The 27,465-nt window shown below is 40.8% G+C and overlaps 1 protein-coding gene and 4 non-coding genes across 5 annotated transcripts; all 5 read left to right on the top strand.

Annotated features, from left to right (window-relative positions):
• Positions 1-25,589, top strand: LOC134575364 (mitochondrial import inner membrane translocase subunit Tim23). The gene is made up of 7 exons (XM_063434654.1): positions 1-228; positions 2,636-2,694; positions 10,706-10,799; positions 13,675-13,759; positions 16,634-16,692; positions 18,761-18,871; positions 24,869-25,589. Exons 1-7 carry the CDS (start codon positions 120-122, stop codon positions 24,982-24,984), a joined length of 633 nt encoding a protein of 210 aa, XP_063290724.1. The 5' UTR covers positions 1-119; the 3' UTR covers positions 24,985-25,589.
• Positions 11,396-11,600, top strand: LOC134575942 (small nucleolar RNA SNORA74). The gene has a single exon (XR_010085785.1). It is a non-coding gene; the product is annotated as a small nucleolar RNA SNORA74 (small nucleolar RNA).
• On the top strand, positions 15,852-16,050 carry LOC134575943 (small nucleolar RNA SNORA74). The gene has a single exon (XR_010085786.1). It is a non-coding gene; the product is annotated as a small nucleolar RNA SNORA74 (small nucleolar RNA).
• Positions 16,717-16,921, top strand: LOC134575945 (small nucleolar RNA SNORA74). The gene has a single exon (XR_010085789.1). It is a non-coding gene; the product is annotated as a small nucleolar RNA SNORA74 (small nucleolar RNA).
• On the top strand, positions 19,226-19,433 carry LOC134575944 (small nucleolar RNA SNORA74). Its single transcript, XR_010085788.1, has one exon. It is a non-coding gene; the product is annotated as a small nucleolar RNA SNORA74 (small nucleolar RNA).
• Positions 25,590-27,465: the final 1,876 nt, after the last annotated feature.

Here is a 27,465-nt window from a genome sequence, read left to right on the forward strand (position 1 = left end):
CGGAAGCGGCCTCTCTTTACGTCCCCTTCTCAGAGCGTGGAGAGGTCAGAGCGGGGAGAGGCGACACGAGGCGGCTGTTTTCCCATCAGTCGGCAGTGACGGCGCCGGGCCCGGGGGAGATGGACTCCAGCAACCATCCCGGGGCGGCCGGGGGCAGGGGGGGATTCGGAGGCCTGTTCGGCGGAGGCTCCCCGGGATACTCACACTCTGACCTGGCCGGTGTACCGCGTGAGTATGGCGGGTCAAACCGGGCGAGATATCACGGCTATTCACCAAGGGGCGAAATCTCAGGCACAGAACGAATGGAAACTCTCCCTATAAACAGTGATCCCTGACCGGCTAATCTCACCCCAAATCTAACACTCGCCCTGAATTCTCACCCGAAATCTAACACTCGCCCTGAATTCTCACCCGAAATCTAACACTCGCCCTGAATTCTCACCCCAAATCCAACACTCGCCCTGAATTCTCACCCCAAATCCAACACTCGCCCTGAATTCTCACCCCAAATCCAACACTCGCCCTGAATTCTCACCCCAAATCCAACACTCGCCCTGAATTCTCACCCCAAATCCAACACTCGCCCTGAATTCTCACCCCAAATCCAACACTCGCCCTGAATTCTCACCCCAAATCCAACACTCGCCCTGAATTCTCACCCCAAATCCAACACTCGCCCTGAATTCTCACCCCAAATCCAACACTCGCCCTGAATTCTCACCCCAAATCCAACACTCGCCCTGAATTCTCACCCCAAATCCAACACTCGCCCTGAATTCTCACCCCAAATCCGACACTCGCCCTGAATTCTCACCCCAAATCCGACACTCGCCCTGAATTCTCACCCCAAATCCGACACTCGCCCTGAATTCTCACCCCAAATCCGACACTCGCCCTGAATTCTCACCCCAAATCCGACACTCGCCCTGAATTCTCACCCCAAATCCGACACTCGCCCTGAATTCTCACCCCAAATCCGACACTCGCCCTGAATTCTCACCCCAAATCCGACACTCGCCCTGAATTCTCACCCCAAATCCGACACTCGCCCTGAATTCTCACCCCAAATCCGACACTCGCCCTGAATTCTCACCCCAAATCCGACACTCGCCCTGAATTCTCACCCCAAATCCGACACTCGCCCTGAATTCTCACCCCAAATCCGACACTCGCCCTGAATTCTCACCCCAAATCCGACACTCGCCCTGAATTCTCACCCCAAATCCGACACTCGCCCTGAATTCTCACCCCAAATCCGACACTCGCCCTGAATTCTCACCCCAAATCCGACACTCGCCCTGAATTCTCACCCCAAATCCGACACTCGCCCTGAATTCTCACCCCAAATCCGACACTCGCCCTGAATTCTCACCCCAAATCCGACACTCGCCCTGAATTCTCACCCCAAATCCGACACTCGCCCTGAATTCTCACCCCAAATCCGACACTCGCCCTGAATTCTCACCCCAAATCCGACACTCGCCCTGAATTCTCACCCCAAATCCGACACTCGCCCTGAATTCTCACCCCAAATCCGACACTCGCCCTGAATTCTCACCCCAAATCCGACACTCGCCCTGAATTCTCACCCCAAATCCGACACTCGCCCGGAACTCTCACCCCAAATCCGACACTCGCCCGGAACTCTCACCCCAAATCCGACACTCGCCCGGAACTCTCACCCCAAACCCGACACTCGCCCGGAACTCTCACCCCAAACCCGACACTCGCCCGGAACTCTCACCCCAAACCCGACACTCGCCCGGAACTCTCACCCCAAACCCGACACTCGCCCGGAACTCTCACCCCAAACCCGACACTCGCCCGGAACTCTCACCCCAAACCCGACACTCGCCCGGAACTCTCACCCCAAACCCGACACTCGCCCGGAACTCTCACCCCAAACCCGACACTCGCCCGGAACTCTCACCCCAAACCCGACACTCGCCCGGAACTCTCACCCCAAACCCGACACTCGCCCGGAACTCTCACCCCAAACCCGACACTCGCCCGGAACTCTCACCCCAAACCCGACACTCGCCCGGAACTCTCACCCCAAACCCGACACTCGCCCGGAACTCTCACCCCAAACCCGACACTCGCCCGGAACTCTCACCCCAAACCCGACACTCGCCCGGAACTCAGGTGCAGGGAATGAGACCTTCATCGGCCCACATACCTAGTTAACACATCAAGATAAAGTATTCAGGAATTGGAAATTAATTTAGTTGTTCATAACTAAATGTGTAAAGAAAAAACATGGCTGATTTGGATAAACATAAGAAAATGTAGAGAATACTTTCAGGGTTATTTACTATTATATAGCTTTGTGTCCAGCTATTTGATGTTTGGAGTTGGTTTTGAATTTAGTACCATAGACACTTCCTCTCTCATTCTCATCCTATAAAGGAGTGAGGTTTTTAAGTGGGATATATTTTTTTTTAATTACCCGAGATGATCCCCTTAAGCATTTATTTTAGGGACATCTATGGTCCCTTTGGCTTAGCATTAGGCCCAGTGAATCAGCCTCTTAATCTTTATTTGCTTGTTCTATTTTCACAGATTAATATTAAAATGCAAAGTGGATTCGGTCATAATTAGTCGAGTAATTCCGTGATATTTTTCTTCTTTTCAGTAACGGGAATGAGTCCTCTTTCACCCTACTTAAATGTGGATCCAAGATATTTAGTACAGGTAAGAATGTAGGCGCTATGTAAAGTGAACGTGCCATGACAGATATGTTTGCAATTTTGTAACCATCTGGCTTTACTCTGTTATGCAATTAAGTCTTCCTTCCCTTGAATACTATTGGTGTCACTGTCACATCCAACCCTGATTCAAAATGGATATTTCATAAAGATAAAATCTGTATTAAATACTTTCATAAACATTCTAAGGATCTACTAAGACAAAGTATTTTTCTTACACTAGACAAATGTTGGAGCTAATTTTTGTGAAATGAAAACCTCTGCTGTCTCTAGTGGCGATTAAGTGGAAAATATAGTGCTTTCCTATGGGGATTTTGTTACTTGAGACACAACTCTTTTGAGGTAGCATATTATTTCCCTTTTGACTTCAGGCACACTCTATACAACTAAGCACATTGTGGTCCAGACCCACCCCAGTGTATATAGTGGTTATGGTACACTTATTTGTACATTTATTTTCTATTGGGATCATGTTTTCAATGATACCCGCAATTAAAGAATTTTAGACTATTATTTAAAGCAGGACTCTCTTTTTTGGCGCTCCTGAAGCTTCTTATCCAAGGATCACGCCCATCTCCTTTATCTGTGTATAAATACAAGGGTTATCCCCTTTCGAGTTCTGTAGACACACTCTATTTCCCCTTGCTGGGAACCCCAGCACCTTTGGTGCCTTCTTTTTCCTGGTTACAAAAGTTGCCTAACCACCCGGAGGTCCCTCTAGTGGCTGTCTGGTGGACTGCCACTAGATGTGGTTACCCTTCCAGGTAATTTATATAATGCACACTACTCAAACACACTGCATTATATACACACACTGCATTCACTATACACACACTGCATTATATAAACGCACTACACAAGCACACTGTATATAATGCAGTGTGTTTGTGTAATGTGTGTATATAATGCAGTGTGTTTGTGTAATGTGTGTATATAATGCAGTTTGTGTAGTGTGTGTGTGTGTATATAATGCAGTTTGTGTAGTGTGTGTGTATATATAATGCAGTTTGTGTAGTGTGTGTGTGTATATAATGCAGTTTGTGTAGTGTGTGTGTGTGTGTATATAATGCAGTTTGTGTAGTGTGTGTGTGTGTATATAATGCAGTTTGTGTAGTGTGTGTGTGTGTATATAATGCAGTTTGTGTAGTGTGTGTGTGTGTATATAATGCAGTTTGTGTAGTGTGTGTGTGTGTATATAATGCAGTTTGTGTAGTGTGTGTGTGTGTGTATATAATGCAGTTTGTGTAGTGTGTGTGTGTGTGTATATAATGCAGTTTGTGTAGTGTGTGTGTATAATGCAGTTTGTGTAGTGTGTGTGTGTATAATGCAGTTTGTGTAGTGTGTGTGTGTATAATGCAGTTTGTGTAGTGTGTGTGTGTATAATGCAGTTTGTGTAGTGTGTGTGTGTATAATGCAGTTTGTGTAGTGTGTGTGTGTGTATATAATGCAGTTTGTGTAGTGTGTGTGTATATAATGCAGTTTGTGTAGTGTGTGTGTGTATATAATGCAGTTTGTGTAGTGTGTGTGTGTATATAATGCAGTTTGTGTAGTGTGTGTGTGTGTGTGTGTGTATAATGCAGTTTGTGTAGTGTGTGTGTGTGTATATAATGCAGTTTGTGTAGTGTGTGTGTGTGTATATAATGCAGTTTGTGTAGTGTGTGTATATAATGCAGTTTGTGTAGTGTGTGTGTGTGTGTATAATGCAGTTTGTGTAGTGTGTGTGTGTATAATGCAGTTTGTGTAGTGTGTGTGTGTGTGTATATAATGCAGTTTGTGTAGTGTGTGTGTATATAATGCAGTTTGTGTAGTGTGTGTGTGTATATAATGCAGTTTGTGTAGTGTGTGTGTGTATATAATGCAGTTTGTGTAGTGTGTGTGTGTATATAATGCAGTTTGTGTAGTGTGTGTGTGTATATAATGCAGTTTGTGTAGTGTGTGTGTATATAATGCAGTTTGTGTAGTGTGTGTGTATATAATGCAGTTTGTGTAGTGTGTGTGTATATAATGCAGTTTGTGTAGTGTGTGTGTGTGTGTGTGTGTATATAATGCAGTTTGTGTAGTGTGTGTGTGTGTGTGTGTGTATATAATGCAGTTTGTGTAGTGTGTGTGTGTGTGTGTGTGTATATAATGCAGTTTGTGTAGTGTGTGTGTGTGTGTATATAATGCAGTTTGTGTAGTGTGTGTGTGTGTGTATATAATGCAGTTTGTGTAGTGTGTGTGTGTGTGTATATAATGCAGTTTGTGTAGTGTGTGTGTGTATATAATGCAGTTTGTGTAGTGTGTGTGTGTGTGTATATAATGCAGTTTGTGTAGTGTGTGTGTGTGTGTATATAATGCAGTTTGTGTAGTGTGTGTGTGTATATAATGCAGTTTGTGTAGTGTGTGTGTGTATATAATGCAGTTTGTGTAGTGTGTGTGTGTGTGTGTATAATGCAGTTTGTGTAGTGTGTGTGTGTGTGTATAATGCAGTTTGTGTAGTGTGTGTGTATAATGCAGTCTGTGTAGTGTGTGTATATAATGCAGTTTGTGTAGTGTGTGTGTGTGTATAATGCAGTTTGTGTAGTGTGTGTGTGTATAATGCAGTTTGTGTAGTGTGTGTGTGTGTGTATATAATGCAGTTTGTGTAGTGTGTGTGTGTGTATATATAATGCAGTTTGTGTAGTGTGTGTGTGTATATAATGCAGTTTGTGTAGTGTGTGTGTGTATATAATGCAGTTTGTGTAGTGTGTGTGTGTATATAATGCAGTTTGTGTAGTGTGTGTGTGTGTGTATAATGCAGTTTGTGTAGTGTGTGTGTGTATATAATGTAGTGTGTGTGTGTGTGTGTATAATGCAGTCTGTGTAGTGTGTGTGTGTGTATAATGCAGTCTGTGTAGTGTGTGTGTATATAATGCAGTCTGTGTAGTGTGTGTGTATATAATGCAGTCTGTGTAGTGTGTGTGTATATAATGCAGTCTGTGTAGTGTGTGTGTGTATATAATGCAGTCTGTGTAGTGTGTGTGTCTATATAATGCAGTCTGTGTAGTGTGTGTGTATATATAATGCAGTGTGTGTGTATATAATGCAGTTTGTGTAGTGTGTGTGTGTATATAATGTAGTGTGTGTGTGTGTATATAATGCAGTTTGTGTGGTGTGTGTGTGTGTGTATATAATGCACACTACACAAACACACTGCGTTATATACACACTGCATTCACTATACACACACTGCATTATATAAACGCACTACACAAGCACACTGTATATAATGTAGTGTGTATATAATGCAGTTTGTGTAGTGTGTGTGTGTGTGTGTGTGTGTATTTTGATATATATATATAAATTTTTATTTTTCATTTTAAAATTTCATCCATATACACACTTATAGAAATAGGTTTGAAATGTTACCGTAAACTAAATATTATACATATTTACATATTTTTAGCAAAGCCATATTTCCTACGTTTATACATTAACTACAATCAAAAAACAGAAAGTTACATACATTATCCGCTTACTTACAGTTGCACATATTGCTTCTACCTAAGAGTGGTTATCATGGGGGGCAGGAGGGGGGTTTTGAGTTTTAAGACTAAGATATCTATTCCAAGGGGCCCAGATCTCCGAATTTCTCTCTGGATATCTTGTTAATTGCTATCCCTGCTTCCATCCTACATTGATAATCCACTTGTATACAAATATCTTGCCATAATAACGGACCCATACTTCTCCAGTTTCTAGCCATAACTATTTTGCCATAAAGATGTGAATCATAAGGATTTTTAATTTTATATTGACTTTTGGCATGTCTAAATGGAACAGGAACGTTTGAGCCGTAATAACCGTTTGAACCTTCAGAATAGAATCTACCAGATCCGATAAAGTTTTCTTCATAGGTTTCAACTCCTCGCAGTCCCACCAGATGTTGGAGAATGAGCCCAGTTCCCTACCGCATCTCCAACAATCTGGTAGAAGTGTGGGTTGAAATCTATGAAGGCGAGTGGGCACCAGGTACCAACGATATACAAGTTTAAAGTACACTTCCCGTATATTTACCCCATGTATATATCTTTTTACTAATTGTAGGCCCAAAATCCAATCTTCAACCGGGAATGAAAAATTGAGTTCTTGTGTCGTGTGTGTGTGTATATATAATGCAGTGTGTGTATATATAATGCAGTGTGTGTGTGTGTGTATATAATGCAGTTTGTGTAGTGTGTGTGTATATAATGCACACTGCACAAACACACTGCATTATATAATGCACAAGCACACTGCATTATATAATACACATTGCATTATATCATGCACACTGCACAAACACACTGCATTATATCATGCACACTGCACAAACACACTGCATTATATCATGCACACTGCACAAACACACTGCATTATATCATGCACACTGCACAAACACACTGCATTATATCATGCACACTGCACAAACACACTGCATTATATCATGCACACTGCACAAACACACTGCATTATATCATGCACACTGCACAAACACACTGCATTATATCATGCACACTGCACAAACACACTGCATTATATCATGCACACTGCACAAACACACTGCATTATATCATGCACACTGCACAAACACACTGCATTATATCATGCACACTGCACAAACACACTGCATTATATCATGCACACTGCACAAACACACTGCATTATATCATGCACACTGCACAAACACACTGCATTATATCATGCACACTGCACAAACACACTGCATTATATCATGCACACTGCACAAACACACTGCATTATATCATGCACACTGCACAAACACACTGCATTATATCATGCACACTGCACAAACACACTGCATTATATCATGCACACTGCACAAACACACTGCATTATATCATGCACACTGCACAAACACACTGCATTATATCATGCACACTGCACAAACACACTGCATTATATCATGCACACTGCACAAACACACTGCATTATATCATGCACACTGCACAAACACACTGCATTATATCATGCACACTGCACAAACACACTGCATTATATCATGCACACTGCACAAACACACTGCATTATATCATGCACACTGCATTATATATACACACTGCATTATATATGCACACTGCATTATATATGCACACTGCACAAACACACTGCATTCACTATACGCGCACAAACACACTGCATTCACTATACGCGCACAAACACACTGCATTCACTATACGCACACTAAACACACTGCATTCACTATACGCACACTAAACACACTGCATTCACTATACGCACACTAAACACACTGCATTCACTATACGCACACTAAACACACTGCATTCACTATACGCACACTAAACACACTGCATTCACTATACGCACACTAAACACACTGCATTCACTATACGCACACTAAACACACTGCATTCACTATACGCACACTAAACACACTGCATTCACTATACGCACACTAAACACACTGCATTCACTATACGCACACTAAACACACTGCATTCACTATACGCACACTAAACACACTGCATTCACTATACGCACACTAAACACACTGCATTCACTATACGCACACTAAACACACTGCATTCACTATACGCACACTACACAAACAGACACAGCTCCCCTGTCTAAACACACTGCATCCACTACAGGTGGCATGTATAATTTGTGCATTTACCTATAGAAATTGTTTATTTTTTCAAAATGGTAAATGTACAGAATATCGGTAAGTTATCGGCTATCGGCCTGAAAGTTCACAGATTATCGGCATCGACTCAAAAAAAAAATATTGGTCGATCCCTTCTTGTAAAGCTAGCATTGTATTTGATATGGTATAATGCAGGCAATTTTAGAACTGGACCAATTGCAAAGACGCAAGCATTAAACAACAATCCGGAAACTCGTAGTCTAGATTTTCTGACCAGTACTTTAGAGGGACACTTTAGACACCCAGACCACTTCAGCTCATTGAATGGTCTGGGTGCATAGTCCCAGGACCCTCAACTCTCCAAAGATAATTATTGCAGCTTTTAATAAACTGCAATAATTAGCTTTGAGGATTAACTCCACCACTAGTGGCTGTCTTGGGGCACTATAGTTTTCCTTTAATGTCATGGCAAGCAGAACACAGATGTAGTGCCTGCGTGTCCACCACAAGAGGGCATTGTGTAGTAGGGAATTGTTCTGCTGCTTATGCAACATTGGTGTAAACTTGTTTTTTATAGTTGTCATTACATTTCCAATATATAGATTCACTTTAAAGGGAGCACATGCCCAGCTGTGATCATTCCATAGATTACGATGCCTATTTATTTTTAAAGTTGCAGATAAGACTATCCCTCATTGTAAATGGGAGAATGACGGGAAGCAGCGCTTTCAACTGAAGTTCTTGGTTCTAATAGAGCAATATGAAAAATAGGGACAAAACCCAAATATAGTGTAGTATTTTAGGGTATTAAATATGGCAAATAAAAAAGATTGCACTTACACTTTTCTGGAGTTTAAGATCAACTCCAGATCACTGCGCCTGGACGGTGCCAACCCGCATCTGTGGATATGTAGATGGTCCTGTATAAGGTGGTGTCTTTAGGCCACTGGTTAGCAATGTAAGGTCAGCAGCGGTAGTAGCGATGTATTCTGGTATGCCAGTAGCTAGTGCTCCAGTAAGAATTTTTTTTTTTTTTTAAATAGTGCTCTCTGTAATGTTAAAATAATCAATAAATGGAGATATACTCGCAAAGGAAGAGCAAATAAGTATTGCTCAATCCTAAACGGCATAGGTGATATGTTCCCCACCAAGGAATATATTCAGTCCTCCATGTAAAACCCTCAAGCATGCAGATAAGAAAATCCAAAAATGAATAATAAAAAATAATAATTTTATTAATAAACTAAATTATAACATCAAAAATTAGCTAGCTTATTTTTTAATCAATGCCCCCCTTAGAGTGGGTGTGAAATGAATAAGAGAAGAAGACTGTAATTATTTGAAGGGGGAAATATATTTACCTGCTTTTTTTTTTTTTCAGCCTGCAGTTTGAGGCAACTGTCATTCGAAGCTAAAGCTTTTCAATGAGACAGACACTGAGTAGTCTCAGTGATACATGTCCCTTTAAGTGTGAATAAAATGTCTGAGTGCATGTTTTTCGCATGCATATATATATATATATATATATATATATATATATATATATATATATATATATATATATATATATATAATTTGTATTTTTAGCATTTAAATTCGTCTTTGGTAGTTAACGCTAACATTATGCTTGTGCAAACTCCAACCGTACACCTTTCCTAATCTTGTCCCCAACCTAAATCCTACACTATCTAACGTCCTAACAGAGTTAAAGCCCAGGTTTTCTGTGAGGTAATGGCATGTCCTAATATCATGAAGGGGTTAAATATATGGGGATATTTTGGGCACCTGCTTTAACCCCTTAAGGACCAAACTTCTGGAATAAAAGGGAATCATGACATGTCACACGTCATGTGTCCTTAAGGGGTTAAAGAATGTTAAGAGAAAAATTGCATAGGCCGCTGTAAAAAGACAATGTAGGGACTATTTTGTCTCAGTATTTTTCCTCCACCCAACATTTTCAATTTCCAGACACTGGGCGGAGCTAGAAGTGTCCACCTCCTCCTCCCCACCCCCCGAGCCGTTACGTTTCTGTCTACCGAGCTTTCCACAGTGTTTAGGGGGCAGAGAAGTATATTGCAATAGATAATTAATAAATATGGTAAATGCTTCCTGATTCAATATGAAATCTGTCTGCCATTTTCCAGTTAAAGAGATACTCCAAACACTTTAATTTTAATGATTGCAAATCGATTAATACTGTTGGATGCAGGAGTTGAGTCCAGTCTAGGTGCTCCTGGGAAATAGAAGATGCTGTGAAAATAAATGGGAGGAAACCAATCAGTGGGCATTCTGTTAAACACAAGAGAAACCTTGTGTGTCGTGCCATTGTTAATCAATTCTTAAAAGCTGTTTGTATGTTTTTTCCTTCTAGGATACAGATGAATTTATTTTACCTACAGGTGCAAGCAAGACGCGGGGGAGGTTTGAACTAGCATTTTTTACCATTGGTGGCTGCTGTATATCAGGTTTGTAACTGACGAGACCAAGCTCTTTTAATAAGCAATTAGAATAAAGTAATTTTTATGTATCATTGATGCCTTAAAGTCTAAATAAAAATAAGTATTTGTGAAAACGTAAACTTGTGACGGGAAGTGCTTTTTTGTTTACAGGTAGGTTATACTATTTCTACAAAAAAAACAATACTTAATGTAGCTACAGGTACTCGAGTGCAGTCTGAAATAATGTACTTTCACATGGTAGAATTTGTAAGATTACCAAAACTTAGTTTGACTGTGAACAGCACTATCTCGCACTAAGACAAAGGTTTTATGATCAATTTCTTCCCTTGTGGGTTCAGGGAATGGCTTCATGCGAGTACAAAATGAATTCATGATCAGGCATCCCATTCTCTCTAGAATAATGAATAGCGTAGCATAATGGCCGGCATGTACTGTCTGCCGATTGAACCGCAATGGTGGGGGTTTATTAGTTACCCAAATTAAAACTATTGTTCTCTGTGATGCAAAGGGAAGACAAATCACCATTCCATATATTATCGAATGCAAATGTGGGTTTGGTTTGACTGTGTGTTACGAAATAAAAGAATATTCATGTGTGTGTTCCCAGCGGTAGTCAGCTGTCCAGTGCTTGCCCATGCCTGCGATTGTGTTACACTACTGGGAGATAAAAGCGCTGCCGCTGCATGCATGGTGCCACAGTTGCCGTTCTGGTGGCTTTAGGCGCCTGTATCAGGTAGAGCTGTGCTTCCTCGAGAGTGCGCTGAACATGCGTTTTGGCTGTTTAGTGCTAGTCTGGAAGCTCACAAGCAATTCTTGTTATTCATGGTGGTTATGTTTACCTCAGCTAGACTTCCATGAGTTCAGTTATTTATTTACTTCTGTTTGAGGGCCTGTAGAGAGATGAGTGGGCAGGTGTATCTTTTTGCATATGTTGTGGTTGCAAAGGATTCCCTTCCCCGTAGTATTGTAGCTCCTTCCAGAGTATGCTCAACACTGTCATTTATACACAGACACCCAGCATGGAGTCCCTAGTCACAGTACAATAATCCCGCCCTGATGCCTCTGTGTCTGGGAGATAGTTGCTGCTCACTAAATTATCTCTCAGATACAGAAAGCACAGCAGAAAAATATACATGAGCCCAACACATTATACATCCCTGGATAGCTCTGATCTGAGCGCCCATGTTGACAAAAAATAGCTCCCGGATCAATGAAAAGATGACAAAACGCTACCGGGGTAATGTTTTGACCGACCGCACATGTGGTCCATGCCCAAAAGAGTTCCAGAGCGATTAGTGCTTTGGCCGGTCATATATCGGGAGCTCTTGTGGGCGAATAAAGGGGCGTTTCTCCTTGCTCCCAGGGAGCGATTGTTCCTCACAATCTGAGGCACTTTTACTTCAAAAAGCACTCTTGTAGCTGGTATGGAAGTAGGGGGAAACCGTGAAAGTGGAACTAGCCAGACCGGAGTACCAGATGAGTTGCACATAAGTCCCGCTACAGTCTTTGTGGCTTTCTGGACTCCGGTTACTGTCATGAAGAGTGCTTCAGGGCAGTTGGTTTGGATTGGAAGTTGCAGGGAACCAGGAGTAGTGAGAATAGTCCTTTTGGCTTACAAAATAAAGTCAACAAAATTAGGATGATTTGTCACACATATATTTGCATAAAAGTAAGAACTTGTAACATTTTAGAGGTTCACGTTTCCTAGAAAGAATATTTTTTTAAACGCTTCCTGGAGAGTCAGAGCATTGCTGCGGATTATCGTAAATGCAAAACACTGGTTGCAAAGGGACTTGTGGTCTGCAGCCACAGAAGGTGCAAACCTAGAGTTGCACCCACCAGACTATCAGGGAACAACAGATATGTGCCCTCTCCGTGGCAATATAGATAGATATGGAGAGACATAAATGAATGTATAGATAGAATTTTTAATTTTTTTTTTTTAAAGAAAGCAATATTTCCTATATGAAGATCCTGGAAACACCTCTCCACACACATTCCACATCAAATCGCCACACATACACATCCCTGCTAGCAACCCTATACGCACTACCACAGCGCACTCTGCACATAAAAGTACTACAAGCAACAGACATAGCCACAAACACTGCACACACATACACTATATACCGACATAACACACAGCACTCTTAAAAACACACAAATACTCACAAAACAGCCACCACACCCCTACATAAAACATTTGGAATTCTTCAACGTATGTAGACCTTACCTAGAAAAAGGAAATTAGGGGCGCAACGTTAAGGGACATCAATCCAGCACTAACGAAAGGTTGCTTTCCCCTGTTCTATATTAGTGTCAATTTCAAGTTGCTTCACAGAAGTAATCTAGCTAATTGCAACTAATAGAATTTCTTTCCTGAAACAAGGTGTGCTGGACATTCATATCTTGGTTGATTATTTGACTCTCGGGCAGGATGAAGGTCCGTGCTTCTCTGTTAGGGTTCAGGTCACCCAAGAGGATCTGAGCGTGTGCAGTAATAGATTTTTTTTTTTTTTTTTTTTTTTGTTTGTTTCAATACCATAGAATTATCACCACCTTTATTTATACTACTATATTTATACTATAAATATCTGTAGGCAAGAACAAATCAATCTGCTCTCCCTGCATTAGGGAAAATGTTAAAATGAAAGCGAAGATCCTCTATCCCACACAGAGAAGCAAATATATGCATTTTTTTCTTATCACTTTAAAAGACCACTGCATGCACTAAATGAAGGTTTTATTGTCCGAGGTGGTCTTGGACGCTGCCTTTATGTATGAGGTTAAAATGTTAAAGAAGGTTTTAACCCCAAATCCTGTTTGTTTTCAGTATGGAGTTTGGAGATCTAACGGTTGATTGTCTTTTTCCGTTTACCAGGCGCTGCATTTGGTGCATTGAATGGTTTGCGACTTGGGTTTAAAGAAACTCAGAATATGTCATGGTCCAAACCCAAAAATGTTCAGTAAGTATAGAATTTTAACATCAAGGAACAAACGCAACAGACTGTGTCTAATAATATACAAATGATAAATACACTTAGAGAGAAAAACATGTCTAAGGAGCACAGCCCCAAATACTCCTTATCTCAAAATAATTCAAAACAAAATGTAGAATTAGTATAGACCTGTCTCACTGGTGCATACAGTGTGTTATGATCACAAAATGGAAGTTGTAGCTGCTAATCATGCAGCTGCCAGATGGTGGCAGTATATACATATTAGTTACAAGCATTGAGACCTTTTTTGAAAACCTTTTAAAATAAATATATATCTTTTGGATATTTTAAGCATTTAAGACTCATGTTGTCATGTTTAATGATATTTTGAGTAAAATGTTTTATAGTGTTACTTAATTTTGTACCAATTCATTAAAATCTTTTAATTCATTAAAAGCTTTTTTCTTTTTCTTTTTTTTTTTATTCTTTATTTTTGTTGTGCTTTGTATGGTGCACAACTCACCTTAAGACATGTCATCGACAGTGTAATCATGGTCAAGGCATTGTAACAAAACATATCAGTTATACAGCACAATCTCACTTGAACAGTCTCGTGATGTCTCAGGAGGGGCTCTGGGGGCCTTAGGTAGTCGGAAGCAATGATCCATTTTGACTTGTTTTGCCTGTTTCAGGGGAAGGAGTGTGGCAAGGAGTCTCCAGATAAAATGGGGTAGTTCTCCAGCAGTTATAGTCTCAGGAACTCCCCTAATCCTCACATTTCTAGCCTTCATCTTGTCCTCCATATTAGCCATGCGGTTGAGCATATCCTCATTGCTCTTCTGCAGTGCGTTAAGGGCTGTATCTGTGGCTGTTTGAGCCACTTTCGCTGTGTTCCTTTCATCCTCCATTCTGGTAATCCTGTCAGCAAGGATGGACGCCTCTTCCCTCACCCCAGCCACATCCGCTTGGAACATGGCCTTTATTCCATGTAAAATGGCTTTGATGTCTGCCTTGGTCGAGGGGGCAGTATCTCCCTCCTTTGAGGGCTGGTGAGTGGCAGCAAGTACCTCTGGGAAGGTGGATAGCTCCTCCGGGAAGCTCTCTGCATCAGAGGAGTCCGAGGTGGCGGCGGCCGCCGGCATCATCTTTGCTGGTGCGGGCTTGGCCGGTTGCTGTAGGAGCATGCCGATATCTCGGGTTCCCGGGCTCCTATCGGTCTGGTTTTTTGGTGTGCTTCCTCATCGTGCGGGGTGCAGGTAGGTCCTCAACTTGGGCACCGACTGTGAGTTTTTCGGCAGATTGCGGACTTTAGCAGGGCTCTCGTTCCGGAGCTCCTGCAGCGTGCGTCCGGCTCGGTCGGCAGTTGGCTCTGCCCCCCTGCATTTTTAATCTTTATAAAAAGCTGTTAAATCTGGGGAAACAAGCAGCAGACCCTTTAGTATTAAAAATGATTTCCTTTCTATTCTTTTAAGTTTAGATTTTAACTGCATAGGATTCCAGTTGCATCTGTCGTGACTACCATGCTTTGGTGTCCCCTTAAAGAATTTCAAATGTAATCTAAATATTGTGGTAGCCAATTTACTGTGACATTTATAAATGAAAATCTATTCAACTGAACCTTCTTGTTTGTTACTACTATGCCATCGGTGTGAACAAGCAACTGTCCACCAATTCTGTGTGAAACCGCTTTCAAGCAGGCTTGACCACATACACGCCATATTGCTACTACTACACTCAATGCATAAGCATTGCCAATTTTGTCCATAGTTGGATCGCATTCATTTGCGGAGATTGTAATATGATCAGCTCAACCAATCAGTGCCATCCAAATTTGGATGTAGTAGTTATTTAAGTGGAAGTGGGACTTCTGCATTAGCAGTACAGTAAGCAATGGGCTGGGCCACTGGTGACCTTTAATTTGTTTCAAACTTCTTAAAAACAATAGGTAGCAAGGATTCTAAGCAGTTTGATAAAATTCCCTTATAATAGCAGTTATATTCATTATTGTTAACGCACCGTCCTATTCTGCAGGCCTGTGACGTGGGTAACCAAAGCATATTAAGGTGTTCAAAAAAAGTATTTGATGTTCGCCGTGTTCAAACAAGTGTATGTTTAAAAACCCAGTGGTAGTCTGCTATCCTGTCTGTAACGGTGTCTGTGATAGCGTTTTACTGCTGGGAGATAAAGGCACTGCCACCACATACTTGGTGCCACTGTCCCCGTTCTGGTGGCATGTGACACTTGTATTTGGTAGTGTCGTGTTTCCTCGAGAGTGCGCTGGACTTGTGTAGTTTGGTGCTAGTCTGGAAGCTTACATGTATTCTCATGTAAATTAATTTAAATTGTGACCATTCTAAACGTAATTTCTTAATGACTAGCAATATGTGGATCGCCAAACAAATGTTTTAATTCTTTAGTAGTTGATGATCGGTTTAAAAAGAAAAGGGCTCTTTCCTGTTTCAAGTATTCAAAGAGACTGTCAGGGTGACATTAATTGTGTAACAAGTTCTGTGATTAGGGAGACCTGTTTGTTAAATGATGTACTTTCCTATGTGTGCTTTTCTGTGTATGTGTGATCTTTGAAAACCAGATACCATAGCTGTGAGTGAGACGTGCTACTTAGCAGCACACCAGACACTGGAACTGTAAACCACAGGTCATAAATAGTGCAGGAAACACAGGCGGTATACTAAAATGTTCTGTTACTCATTACTCAGCAGGCTTTTTGCTTTAGCTTCTGGCCTGGAAAATATACGCTGGCTGGCCAGCTGTGGCCATGTTTGACAAAGACCTGCAATCTTGCCAAGTCCCAATTGTGATTGCTAAAAAATATCCTGAGCGAGCATGCAACAAACACAGCATGCCTTAATTAAGGTACTAATAATCTGTTCTTTTGTTTAGGATTTTGAACATGGTAACAAAACAAGGAGCATTGTGGGCCAACACATTGGGATCTGTAGGTAAGTTTCCTGTTAGCATTGGTTCCCAGCAGTAGTCAGCTGTCCGGTGCTTGCCAATGCCTGTGATAGTGTTACATTGCTGGGAGATCAAGACACTGCCATACACTGCTTTCAGGTACTGTTGCTGTTCTTGTAACATGTACCGCAGGCAATAGGCATGTCATGCTTCCTTAACAATGTGCCAAATGCCTGCATTGGCTTTTCTGGTGCTATTCTGGAAGCACACAGGATTTTGTTTAACTATATGCCTGTATGTGCATTTTATAAATCAATTTAAAGATTTGCTCCACGAACACTTCAGTGATTTAAAGTGGTCATGGTGCTTGGAGTCTGTATGCTATGCATTTTGATATGGAGTTTATCCCCCTCTACTGCTGCTAATGTCATTGTGGTGTCATCAGCCAGCCTGGAAATAGAGATCTCGACTGACTGTCATTTCTGTGCAACTTTCATTAGCGAAGAGTGGTCAGCCAATGAATAGCTTGACCATGTCACCAGGAAGTAGCGGGAACCCAGGTGTGGTAAACTGTTGCTGACCACTGCATAATCACTCCAGTGGGCAGCAGCAGTTACAATGCTTGGAGTAACCCTTTAATATGACAGCCCTGGAACACATTCAGTCGTGGAGTTTTCACTAAACTGAGTTGTTGAGAATTGACCAGGGTATTTCAGATTTTGGAAAAGAATAACCAAGTTAGAAGAATCCTTAAGCTTGGCTATTTTGGCAAACTATTACCAATGACCATACAAGGCAATGTTGGAATATACAAAGTGGAGGAAATTAAATGTTTTTTTTTATTTATTTTTTAATTCTAAATGTATGTTGCTGTGATTGACCTGTTGCCTGCAATTTTTTTAGAGCCTCCGCTTACCTGCCAAATGCACCGTGTCTTTTCTAGTATCAAGGGTTAAACCTTGACCCGTTTGGAAGAGGTTGAACAGCTTAGGTGTGATTTAGATAAAGGCCCTCCTGTGACATGTTGCTTGTTTATCCAGCTGTGTTTGCTTAGAGCTGTGGATGTAACAGTGATGTAACCAGGATGTTCTATCCATGGCCCCTGGGTTAGTATTGCTTAAATAAAATATTGGCTAGTTTCTGTGCCAGTACATAACTTACAAACTGTGGAAAGCATCCTGGTTACCCTTTCGTAGGGTTATGGTTAGGAGATGTTGCTTATTTTTCTACACTCACTCTGCACATCAAGCTGGGAACACTGAGACATTAGGGGAAACCTGTTTTTTCGTGTTATGTTGGACTTCTTACAACTTGAGATGTGCAGGTCATGCGCAACAGTAATTTTTCTACTCTTTAAGGGTTATTAACTGAAGTGTGAGTCCAAAGTAAACTTAAAGGACCACTATAGTGCCAGGAAAACTCTTGTTTTCCTGGCACTATATAGGGTTTTAAGGTCCGTTCCACTCCCGCTAGGCTGAAGGGGTTAAAACACTTGCCTTTCTCCAGCGCCGGGCAACTCTCCTCCTCCTGTCAACGTCAGCGCCGAATGTGCATGCGGGGCAAGAGCCGCGCGTGCATTCAAACAGTCCATAGGAAAGCATTTCTCAATGCTTTTCTATGGACGTCTAGCAGCTGTCAATGAGACATCCACTAGAGGCTGGATTAACCCTAGTGTAAACATAGCAGTTTCTCTGAAACTGTTTACAGCTGCAGGGTTAACACTAGAGGGACTTGGCACCCATTGAGCTAAAGTGCTCTGGGTGCCTATAGTGGTGCTTTAATATATTAGGTTGAATTAGCTAAACCTGGAAGAATTCTCAGCCAGTTGGGTTTTTATTTCAGTTTTTTTGCCCAAGAAAATCCAACATTAAAATCTTTAATAAATAACCATTGCAGTGACCGGACAATCACTCTGCCACAATTTCCCCACACAAGTTGTTCAGTGCTATATGTGGCCAAAGGGAAATCACTGCTTCCATATTGCTTTACCAGCTGTAGAGCTAGCAATTAAGATATCATTGCTTTAGTGCGTATTGGGTAACGTGTAAAAATTTTATGTTTGCAATAACTTTACTTTTTTTTGGTTGTTGTTGTTTTTTTTTTTTTATGTAGCTTTACTGTATAGTGCATTTGGGGTTATCATAGAGAAGACCCGGGGAGCAGAAGATGATCTCAACACCGTAGCAGCTGGCACAATGACTGGGATGCTGTACAAATCTACAGGTACTGAATTATTTTACAATGGGTTAGAATAGGGAGCAGGCAATTTACTATATAATCTATTAAATGTGTTCCTTAGGTCATTCTGGGAGTTTTTACAAATCACCTTCACTGCGTGGTAGATTTTCCTCGATGTCTCCAAATAGTTTGGGCAGATCTGGTCTGCGCAAGTAACTGGATATTTTGTCTTTTTGCCCAATGAAATCCATCAGTAAGACATGCCACCCTACTGGTTATGGAGCTAAGATTGATAGTTGCAGGTTTCTTCCTTGCCGTTACTGGTTTAAAGAAATATATACATATGGCTTCAAGCCCCACTTTATACAGTGATGGGGTGCGCTTTAATGTGTTCTTTTTGCCAGCAGTAGTCAGCTATCCAGCGCTTTCCCATGCCTGTGATCGTGTTACACTGCTGGCAGATTAAAGCATTACCACTGGATGCTGGCTGTCATTGTCATCGTTCTGGTGACATTTGGCACTAGTGTTAGGTGATGCTGTGCTTCTTGAAAGTGCGCTGATCCCTAGCGTCCTAGCTGTTTTGGCGTTTAGTCTGGAAGTGCACATCTATTGACTATTTCTAAGATCGTTTGTTCCATATTTAAGTAATCAATAAGTCCTTCGTAGATATGGCCTTTATACAAAATAACACACTTGGGCACAGGTGATTTGACAAGGAAAATGCAAAATGTTTGTTTTTTTTCTTGTTTTTTAGAGTGAATATTTGTAGCACATTATTGATTCCTACATAAATAGAAGATGTAAAAAGAATTTTGTAGTATAACCATTCACAAGCATTTTAATAATAAGTACATTTATTTATTTAATGCTCAGCACGCCTCCGTCTTGCATCACATCCTTTGGTTGGACCATTTAACTGGCTCAGAGCGCATGTGCACTCTGAGCCGGCAATTGAAAGCGAGGGAGGATGGAACAAATACAAATATTGGATTGGATAGAGACGAGGGAGGGTTGCAATCTCAGTAAAATACAAGATTCACCTTTGCAATGCGGACTGACAACACATGTAAAATATGCACAGAATTAACATTGGGCAGCTGGTCACATGTGCCCTGACCCACAGTTGCCAATAACTCTGCAGTGTTTCAATCATTGCAGGCTCCTACCACTATCACCATTTCAAAAAGCAGACATGGTCAAGGTGGTCGTTCATATTCTCATGTGTTTCTTTTTAATTTAGGGAAATCGTGGAACACGGTCTTAAGTGCCAGGTGGTGATTTTTAATGTTAAAGGGATACTGTAGTGCCAGAATACAAAGCTGTATTCCTGGCACTACCGATTCCTCTGCCACACGCCCCCTCCTACCTAAGTAAGTAAAGGGTTAAAACCCCTTTACTTACCTTATCCCAGCGCTGATATCCCTTGGCGCTGGTTGGAAGCTCCGTCCCCTCCTCCGTCACGCTACGAGCGGGGTTTAATGCGCAATGTTTCTTTACCAATGCAGCACTAAGTGCAAAATGGTCACAGCACCCAGACCAATTCAGTGAGCTGAAGTAGTCTGGGTGCCTACAGTGTCCCTTTAAAGTAGACTGTACAACAAAAGTCAGTAGAAAGCAGATCTCTGGCTGTTACAGAACTGCTTTAACTCCCATGATGCTTTGCCAGCATTCGGGCTAGTCTACATGACTGAATATTCCCCCTAGCATTTTGTTTACATCACTTTTATATTTTTCTCAGCAGCAGTAATTTTCATATTGGTGGATATATGGAATAATTATAACACCAACTATGATAGACAGAGGTCAGTGCAATAGATATAACAAAGCAATATCTAGTCCGAAATGGCTGCCATCTGTGTTGCCAATTTGTAGTATCTGGTATATACTCCAGTAATATTCTGTAACCACCATTTTTATTTTTACATGTTGGGACCATGTCAAATCAAATGATTCATGCTCCATCTATGTTTTCGTATGTTACACCATTTTTCTCTCACAGCAATGTGGCAATCCAGTGTCTCATTAGTTGTTTCACAAGTTCTTTGGAATCCACAATGGAAATTCTGTAACTATAATCTTATGCACCACCCTTTATAGTAACTCTGTTTATTACTCTTCTTACAATAAACCTGTCTTCACTGTTGCCTTTTCATGGCTTAGCCAACAGCAGAGCTGATATACTCTGACTGTAGGAGCAATGTTAAACGCTTTTACAACAATTAACCATCCAATTCAAACACCACCTGACATGTTTATGGCTTTTACAGAAACACAGGATAAGGTAATGCTATGTGCAATTTTAGCAAAAATAAAATCGTGCATATTGTTCAGCATTTTCCTTAAGTATGTATGTGCGAAGGTGAACTGGCCTGTATTAGTCAATGCAAACAGGACCTTTGTCTCGTGTCAATCACAGTGCTTGATCTATCCAGTTTAAATTCTTACCATGCACAATCTGGTCTGTGTACAAAAATTTCTGTTTAAGTGCCAAAACTGGCTGATTTGTATACATGCTTCTAACAATTTAGTCAATTTATTTACAAAAACATTTTTGCATCTGGATCATTTTCCCCCCCTAATTCTGATTCACTCTCTTTGTCGTTTTCACTCAACTATGGTCATTTCTTTAGCCTGACACTTTAAGCACCAGAACCGCTACAGCTTAATACGGTGCTTTTGGTACAGAGAGACCGCATTGTTGAGGCTGCAGGAGTTTTTCCGAAAAGGCAGTGTTTACATTCTTAGGTTACATTTAATGACTGTCATGGTGACAACCACAAAGTCACTTCCTGGTGCAGTTCTGCGATTTGTGCAGGATTTATGTTCGGCATCCTCACTCTCTGAAGACGCTGGTCGCTCCAGATAGAGATTCTCGAGCCTGTGCCTCTCTATGAAGAGATGTTGACTAGCACAGCATGGTAATTTCCATGCATGCAGTGTCACCCCTGTTTGGAAGCATTGGATTGGACTAATGATCTCAGCATGAGCGGCACCTGCACTGAAACTGGTACAGCGAAAATGAGTAAAAAATGCTTTGACTTTTCCGAATGGGTCCATACATCTAAACTGGTAGTGAAACAACATTGTATTTCTACTGTTAGTGTTTCTCTAACCGTGTTTCTTTAAAGAGTTACACCAACCTCCATGATCACTTCTGCTTTTAGAAATGTTTGTGGTGGTAGGCATTGACTTGAGCAGGCTAGATGTTAAAGGGACACTATAGTCATCAAAACAACTTTAGCTTAATGAAGCAGTATTGGTGTATAGATCATGTCCCTTCTGTTTTACTGCTCAATTCTCTGCCATTTAGGAGCTAAAACACTTTTTTTATGCACCCTAGTCACACCTCCCTGCATGTGACTTACACAGCCTTCCTAAACACTTCCTGTAAAGAGCCATCTAATGTTTAAACTTCCTTTATTGCAAATTAGTTTACTTTAAAATTTCTTATCTCCTACATTAATAGCTTGCTAGACCCTGCAAGAGTCTCTTGTGTGTCATTAAAGTTCGATTTAGAGGGCAGGAGATAAAAAAAACTTTTAAAGCAAGTTACAACTGAACTAAAAGTGAAACCATTTTATTTTTTTTCATGCAGGCTGTGTGAGTCAGGGGAGGTGTGGCTAGGACTATATGGACAGAAACAACAGTGATTTAACTCCTAAATGATAGTGAATTGAGCACTGAAACTTCAGAGGCATGATCTATACACCAAAACTGCTTCATTAAGCTAAAGTTGTTTTGGTAACTATAGTGTCCCTTTAATTCTGTGCAAAAATTAGCTCTGTCATCAGCGCAGGCTGCCAACAGATGTTATCAGCTTCTACTATGGCAACCTTTGCTGGAAGCACACATACAAGGTAAGCCTAGAGTGATTTGCTGTGATGTTGGACAGGAATCACATCCAGTGCAGGATTCCAGTTACGTTTTATCTATCATAAGGAGATTTTTTTTATTTTTATTTTTAAATTAAAGAAATGGCAGTCCTCAAGCTACAATGCCCAGTAGGACATTTTAAAATAAACGTATCATAATGAAAGGGTTGGTGTTACCCATTAAATGTTTTCATTTCTAATACACCTCTAGGCAGTGGACTCCGTTCTACACTACAGATAAAATTTTAAAGGAAGGTATTGTTTTCTGTTAATCTGCTTTTTGTGCAAGATTGGAATCAATGTTTCCGTAAGCACTCTTCTGTTTTAAGATTAAACTGTTCAGTTTTCATAAGATAATAAATTCAGAAATAAAGACTCATCGCACCAAACTTTATTTTCACATTCGGATTCTTGCGTGAGAAAGCTTGTTAGTGGCTTCTTGTTTGGTTTTTGGTCAGTTATTCATTATTTGCTTTTCACACTGGATTGTTCTCGCTGTGACAAATTTATCCTGAAAAATGTATTTTGTGGGGGTTTTTTTTGTTTTTTTTTCCCAAAATGTATGTAACACTATTTTAGTCTGGGTTACGACAAGGATTTTTTGGGCTACTTGACATCTGTAAACAGGCTTAGAATAACTTAAACAGTAAACCCGAGAAGACAGGTAAACAGACTGTCTAATCCCATCCATCACAAGGAGAAATGTTTGTTCTCCGTGGCTGTCTGTCACAGAATGTTAAGTCAGCACAATTGTTCCTGAACTTCGGCCTCGTGGGCTGTGCATCTCTTTACTCTCCAGATAAGGGAGGAAACCCTGTCTGAGCACATTCGGGTCTGTTGACATAGGAATGTAAGCCTGTGATAGCTGGGTATACAAGGCGTTGCCTTTTAAGAGAAGTGGGAGCTAAATGAAGTCCAGAATTTCATTTTCTGCCTAGCAACTGTGTATTTTCCAGTGTGCTTAATTGTCAGCAGTCTAGGAAAGCAGGGTCTGCAATGGCTGTGATTTTAAAAATGCTGTGCTCATTGAAAAACACTGCCTGTTTCAGTACCTGCTGTGACAGGTTTAACGTCCATAGAGACACTCCAGACATGCATTTCGTCTTGATTTTGTGTGTGTGTTTTTGTTTTTGTTTTTTATTATAAAGAGAGCCAGAAACCTTTCTTTAGCTTCCATTAGTTCCACACTGCTAGAGCTAGCCTGCCTGTCTACCTTCTCAATGAAGTTGTATTACGTTATTAGAATAATTTGGCTAACTTACGTATAAAACGTGATCTCATTTTTTTCCCCTTATACCTTTTTCTGTTTATGAAAATATCTGGTAATTTCCCAATTTTTTTTCTGGGTGTGTTACTTATTTTCAATGCATAGTTTATGTTGGATATTAGGATAATTTTGCATAGCACTGCCTTTGGTTGGTTTGGAGGATTTTTCATTTGATTTTTGTTTACACTGTGATACAACTGTAATTGACAGAATTGTTTTGCCAGTAAATATATAATGTATGTACCTTCATAGTTGCTCATGTTGTCAGAGAGCATTATTGTTGCAATGTTTGCAAGTTCTCTTGGCATTAGCTTATTTTTTGATCTGTGTGTCTGTAAACCTTTAGTGCATTAGTGGAATCTACACTCCTCAATCAAATACTGATATTTCTCCCTTATGTGCTAACTCACTATGCCCGAGTGTCAGCATGTTTAGGCTCCTTGCCAAGTACTTTCAAAGACAATTATTGCTGAATTGATTTAGGGATTGATTCAATTGGAAGTAGGAACTCGTAGTCAAAGGTGCTGGTAGTCTGTATCCCGATGCCTCATTTATTTTCATGTTAGGGCTTCATTCCATTTTCAGTGGCTCCCCTGGTGTACGAACAGTTATCGACTTTGTAATCGAATACAATTCCCTTGAGAAATATAAAGCTGTGACCTACACACTTTAATTTTATTTTCACCTGTATGCAATTTTCTCACAAATGTACAATTTTATCAACTACTGTTATATTTTGTAGTTTGTTTTTTTCAGTAACGTTTTTAATTTAGTCCAGGAAGATGATTGCATGATCTCCTAAAGAGAGATTTTCAGAGTTTAACTTTTTATTTAATGTCATGCACTATTAACCACTAACTCTTTGTGAATACATATATAATATTTGGACATTTTATTTCACAGCTGGATTGCGAGGTGTTGCTCGAGGAGGTCTTGCCGGCTTGGCTCTTGCGAGCACTTACGCACTGTATAATAACTGGCAGCACATTAAAGGTTCTTCAACACGGATGTCCTTATAAGACCAACATTTTGACCGGCATAGAAAAGAAACATTCTGTGTATCTTTCGTATGGACTGTAGCTTACGTTTGCTATCCTGGACTTTTTATCCTTGTGGTTATTTTTTTTTTCCATTTTTTTTATTTGCCTCTGGATCACTGGGAGACGGCATTATTCATGAAAAGACCATCAAACATTTACTTAACAGAACGAGGAAAGTTCCCGGGCAGACAGCGTCTAAAGTGTGTATTGACAGTCTCCAGCATAAACAAGGCAAAGGCTGGAATATTTTGTCATTAATAAAAGGCAAAGGAAATATATTTAAGTATATTTAATGGCAGTCAAATCTATTTAATAATTTGATGTATTCAATGTAATCAAAGAACTTCTGCACTTTTTAGCTGAATTAAAATGAGCAATTTCAGCTAAACTACTATGATTTTGTTTGTTTTATCCCCCTCTTCGATTTAGGTTAGAACACAAAAATTCTAACATTTAAGGATAAATAGTTATTAACTTTGTAATTTTCTTCCCACCCCTTGTCTGAACTAAATTAATAGTTTTTGCTTAAATTGTTCAATTTGTAAATGTATGATAGTTAAAGCTATATACAAATATTATAGAAACTGTTGTCCTGATGCTTCATTTTTTTTTCCTGTTGAGAACTTAAAAAACCCTTAAGGACCAAACTTCTGGAATAAAAGGGAATCATGACATATCATGTGTCCTTAAGGGGTTAAATGCATTTAAAACGCAGACCATTCAAAAAGCCATTAACTTGGTATCTGCATTCCGCAAGTAAAACCAAAACTATGGTGTTCTGGGTTACATCCTCAAATGACAAGCACAACCATAACTCCATAAAGGTGCCACGTCCTCAAATGACCATCATCTCATCTCAATCTACAAAGCATGTATAGGGATGAACACTGCGACAGCTGCAACATATTCTGGAAATGTTCATGTACCATATAAAACCAAAACATGGGTAATTTTTCACTTACACACTTGGTAGCACATTGCAGACAGTTTTTGTCTTCTCTAGAAGGCAGGCCTGTCTTTATTGGGTCAGCATTGACCTCTCCTCCATTGATCCCATACAGTAACTTCTTGTTAAACCATGGTGGAGGTTCCTGATGTGACGCTTAAACCCGTAAACTAGTCTTTATTAAGGATCAAGCAGTTAAGGGCTTAAGTGAAAAATATCTAAATATTTGTACATTACTAGTGTTCACATGTACGGTGAGATCTTAACCACATTTGTACAGCATTATTTGTTGGAGGTCGAACACCAAAGCATAACTACGGGATCCCAGTTACATCCTTTGCTTTTAAAGCATTCTTCTATCTTCCTACCTTAGGATTGTCCACAACAAAAGGCTCTATGGTTTCTAATTTTTACCCTCCTGTTACAAATGGGACTTTAGAATTCAAGCACTGTTAATGCATTTTGAGATGAAGGTGTTATAGTACCACTAAAGTTTTTCACCTCACTGCTCCTTCAAACCTCTACCCACCCCCCTTCCCTCTCTTTCCCATCATTTGAAATACATTTGATTAGCCTCTTCAAACCCTTCTCTGCTAACATTGCCGTTATTTATCTTGCTCCTTGCTTGGATTCCCTCTCCTCTTCCTTGACCACTTTGCTGCCTGGCTACCCTACTTCCTCTCTGAATATTCCATCCCTAATCCCAAGGGACTTGACCTCTGCAGCCTCTAAACTACTTTCAATTACTTCCTCCCTCGGGCTATCACAGTGGGCTAATTCTCCCACCAATGTAGCTGGCAATACCCTCAACCTCATTTTCTCTTATGCATGTACAGTAATATCTGCAACACCCAAATTCCTCTCTCTGATCACCACCTCGTTTGCTCTCAAATCCCTAACAATCTCTGCCCAACCCCCCTCAACTTAATTTTATTGACTCTCAGCAGCTGTCAGCCGATGTTAATTCACAACTGCTTTCCTTCCCTCACTCGCCATCTCCACATATAACACTGCCCTCACCTTTGCCTTGAACGTTGCAGCCCTGCTCCAATCATGCACCTCGAGGAGGGCATGCCCCCAACTGTGGCATACTAAATCAACACGCTACCTGCAAAGATGCTCCCGTTGTGCTGAACTCTTCTGGAGGAAGTCTCGCACCCAGACAGACTTTCTCCATTATACATATTGTGTTCATACAGCGCAGCCCTTGCCCTCACCAAACGTCATACTTTTGCTCTCTCATTAGTTCATGCTACCGCAATCCCAGGCGTCTCTGACACCTACTAACTCTCTTCTTTGCCCTGCTGTGGCCACCCCCCAAACTAACCTTACAGTCGATAGCTACTTTACCGTCAAGATTGAACAGCTAAGGAAAGAATTCTCCCCACCTTGCCGTTATCTTTCTCAACCACACGTTGATCATGCCTTTCCTACCCTTCAGACTTTCTCCCCAGCTATTGAACAAGAGGTGGCTGCGCTTCTCCTTTCCTATCGCCCCATCACTTGCCCGCTCA

This window comes from Pelobates fuscus, chromosome 10 (genome assembly GCF_036172605.1).
Source record: "Pelobates fuscus isolate aPelFus1 chromosome 10, aPelFus1.pri, whole genome shotgun sequence".
Classification (NCBI taxonomy): Eukaryota; Metazoa; Chordata; class Amphibia; order Anura; family Pelobatidae; genus Pelobates; species Pelobates fuscus.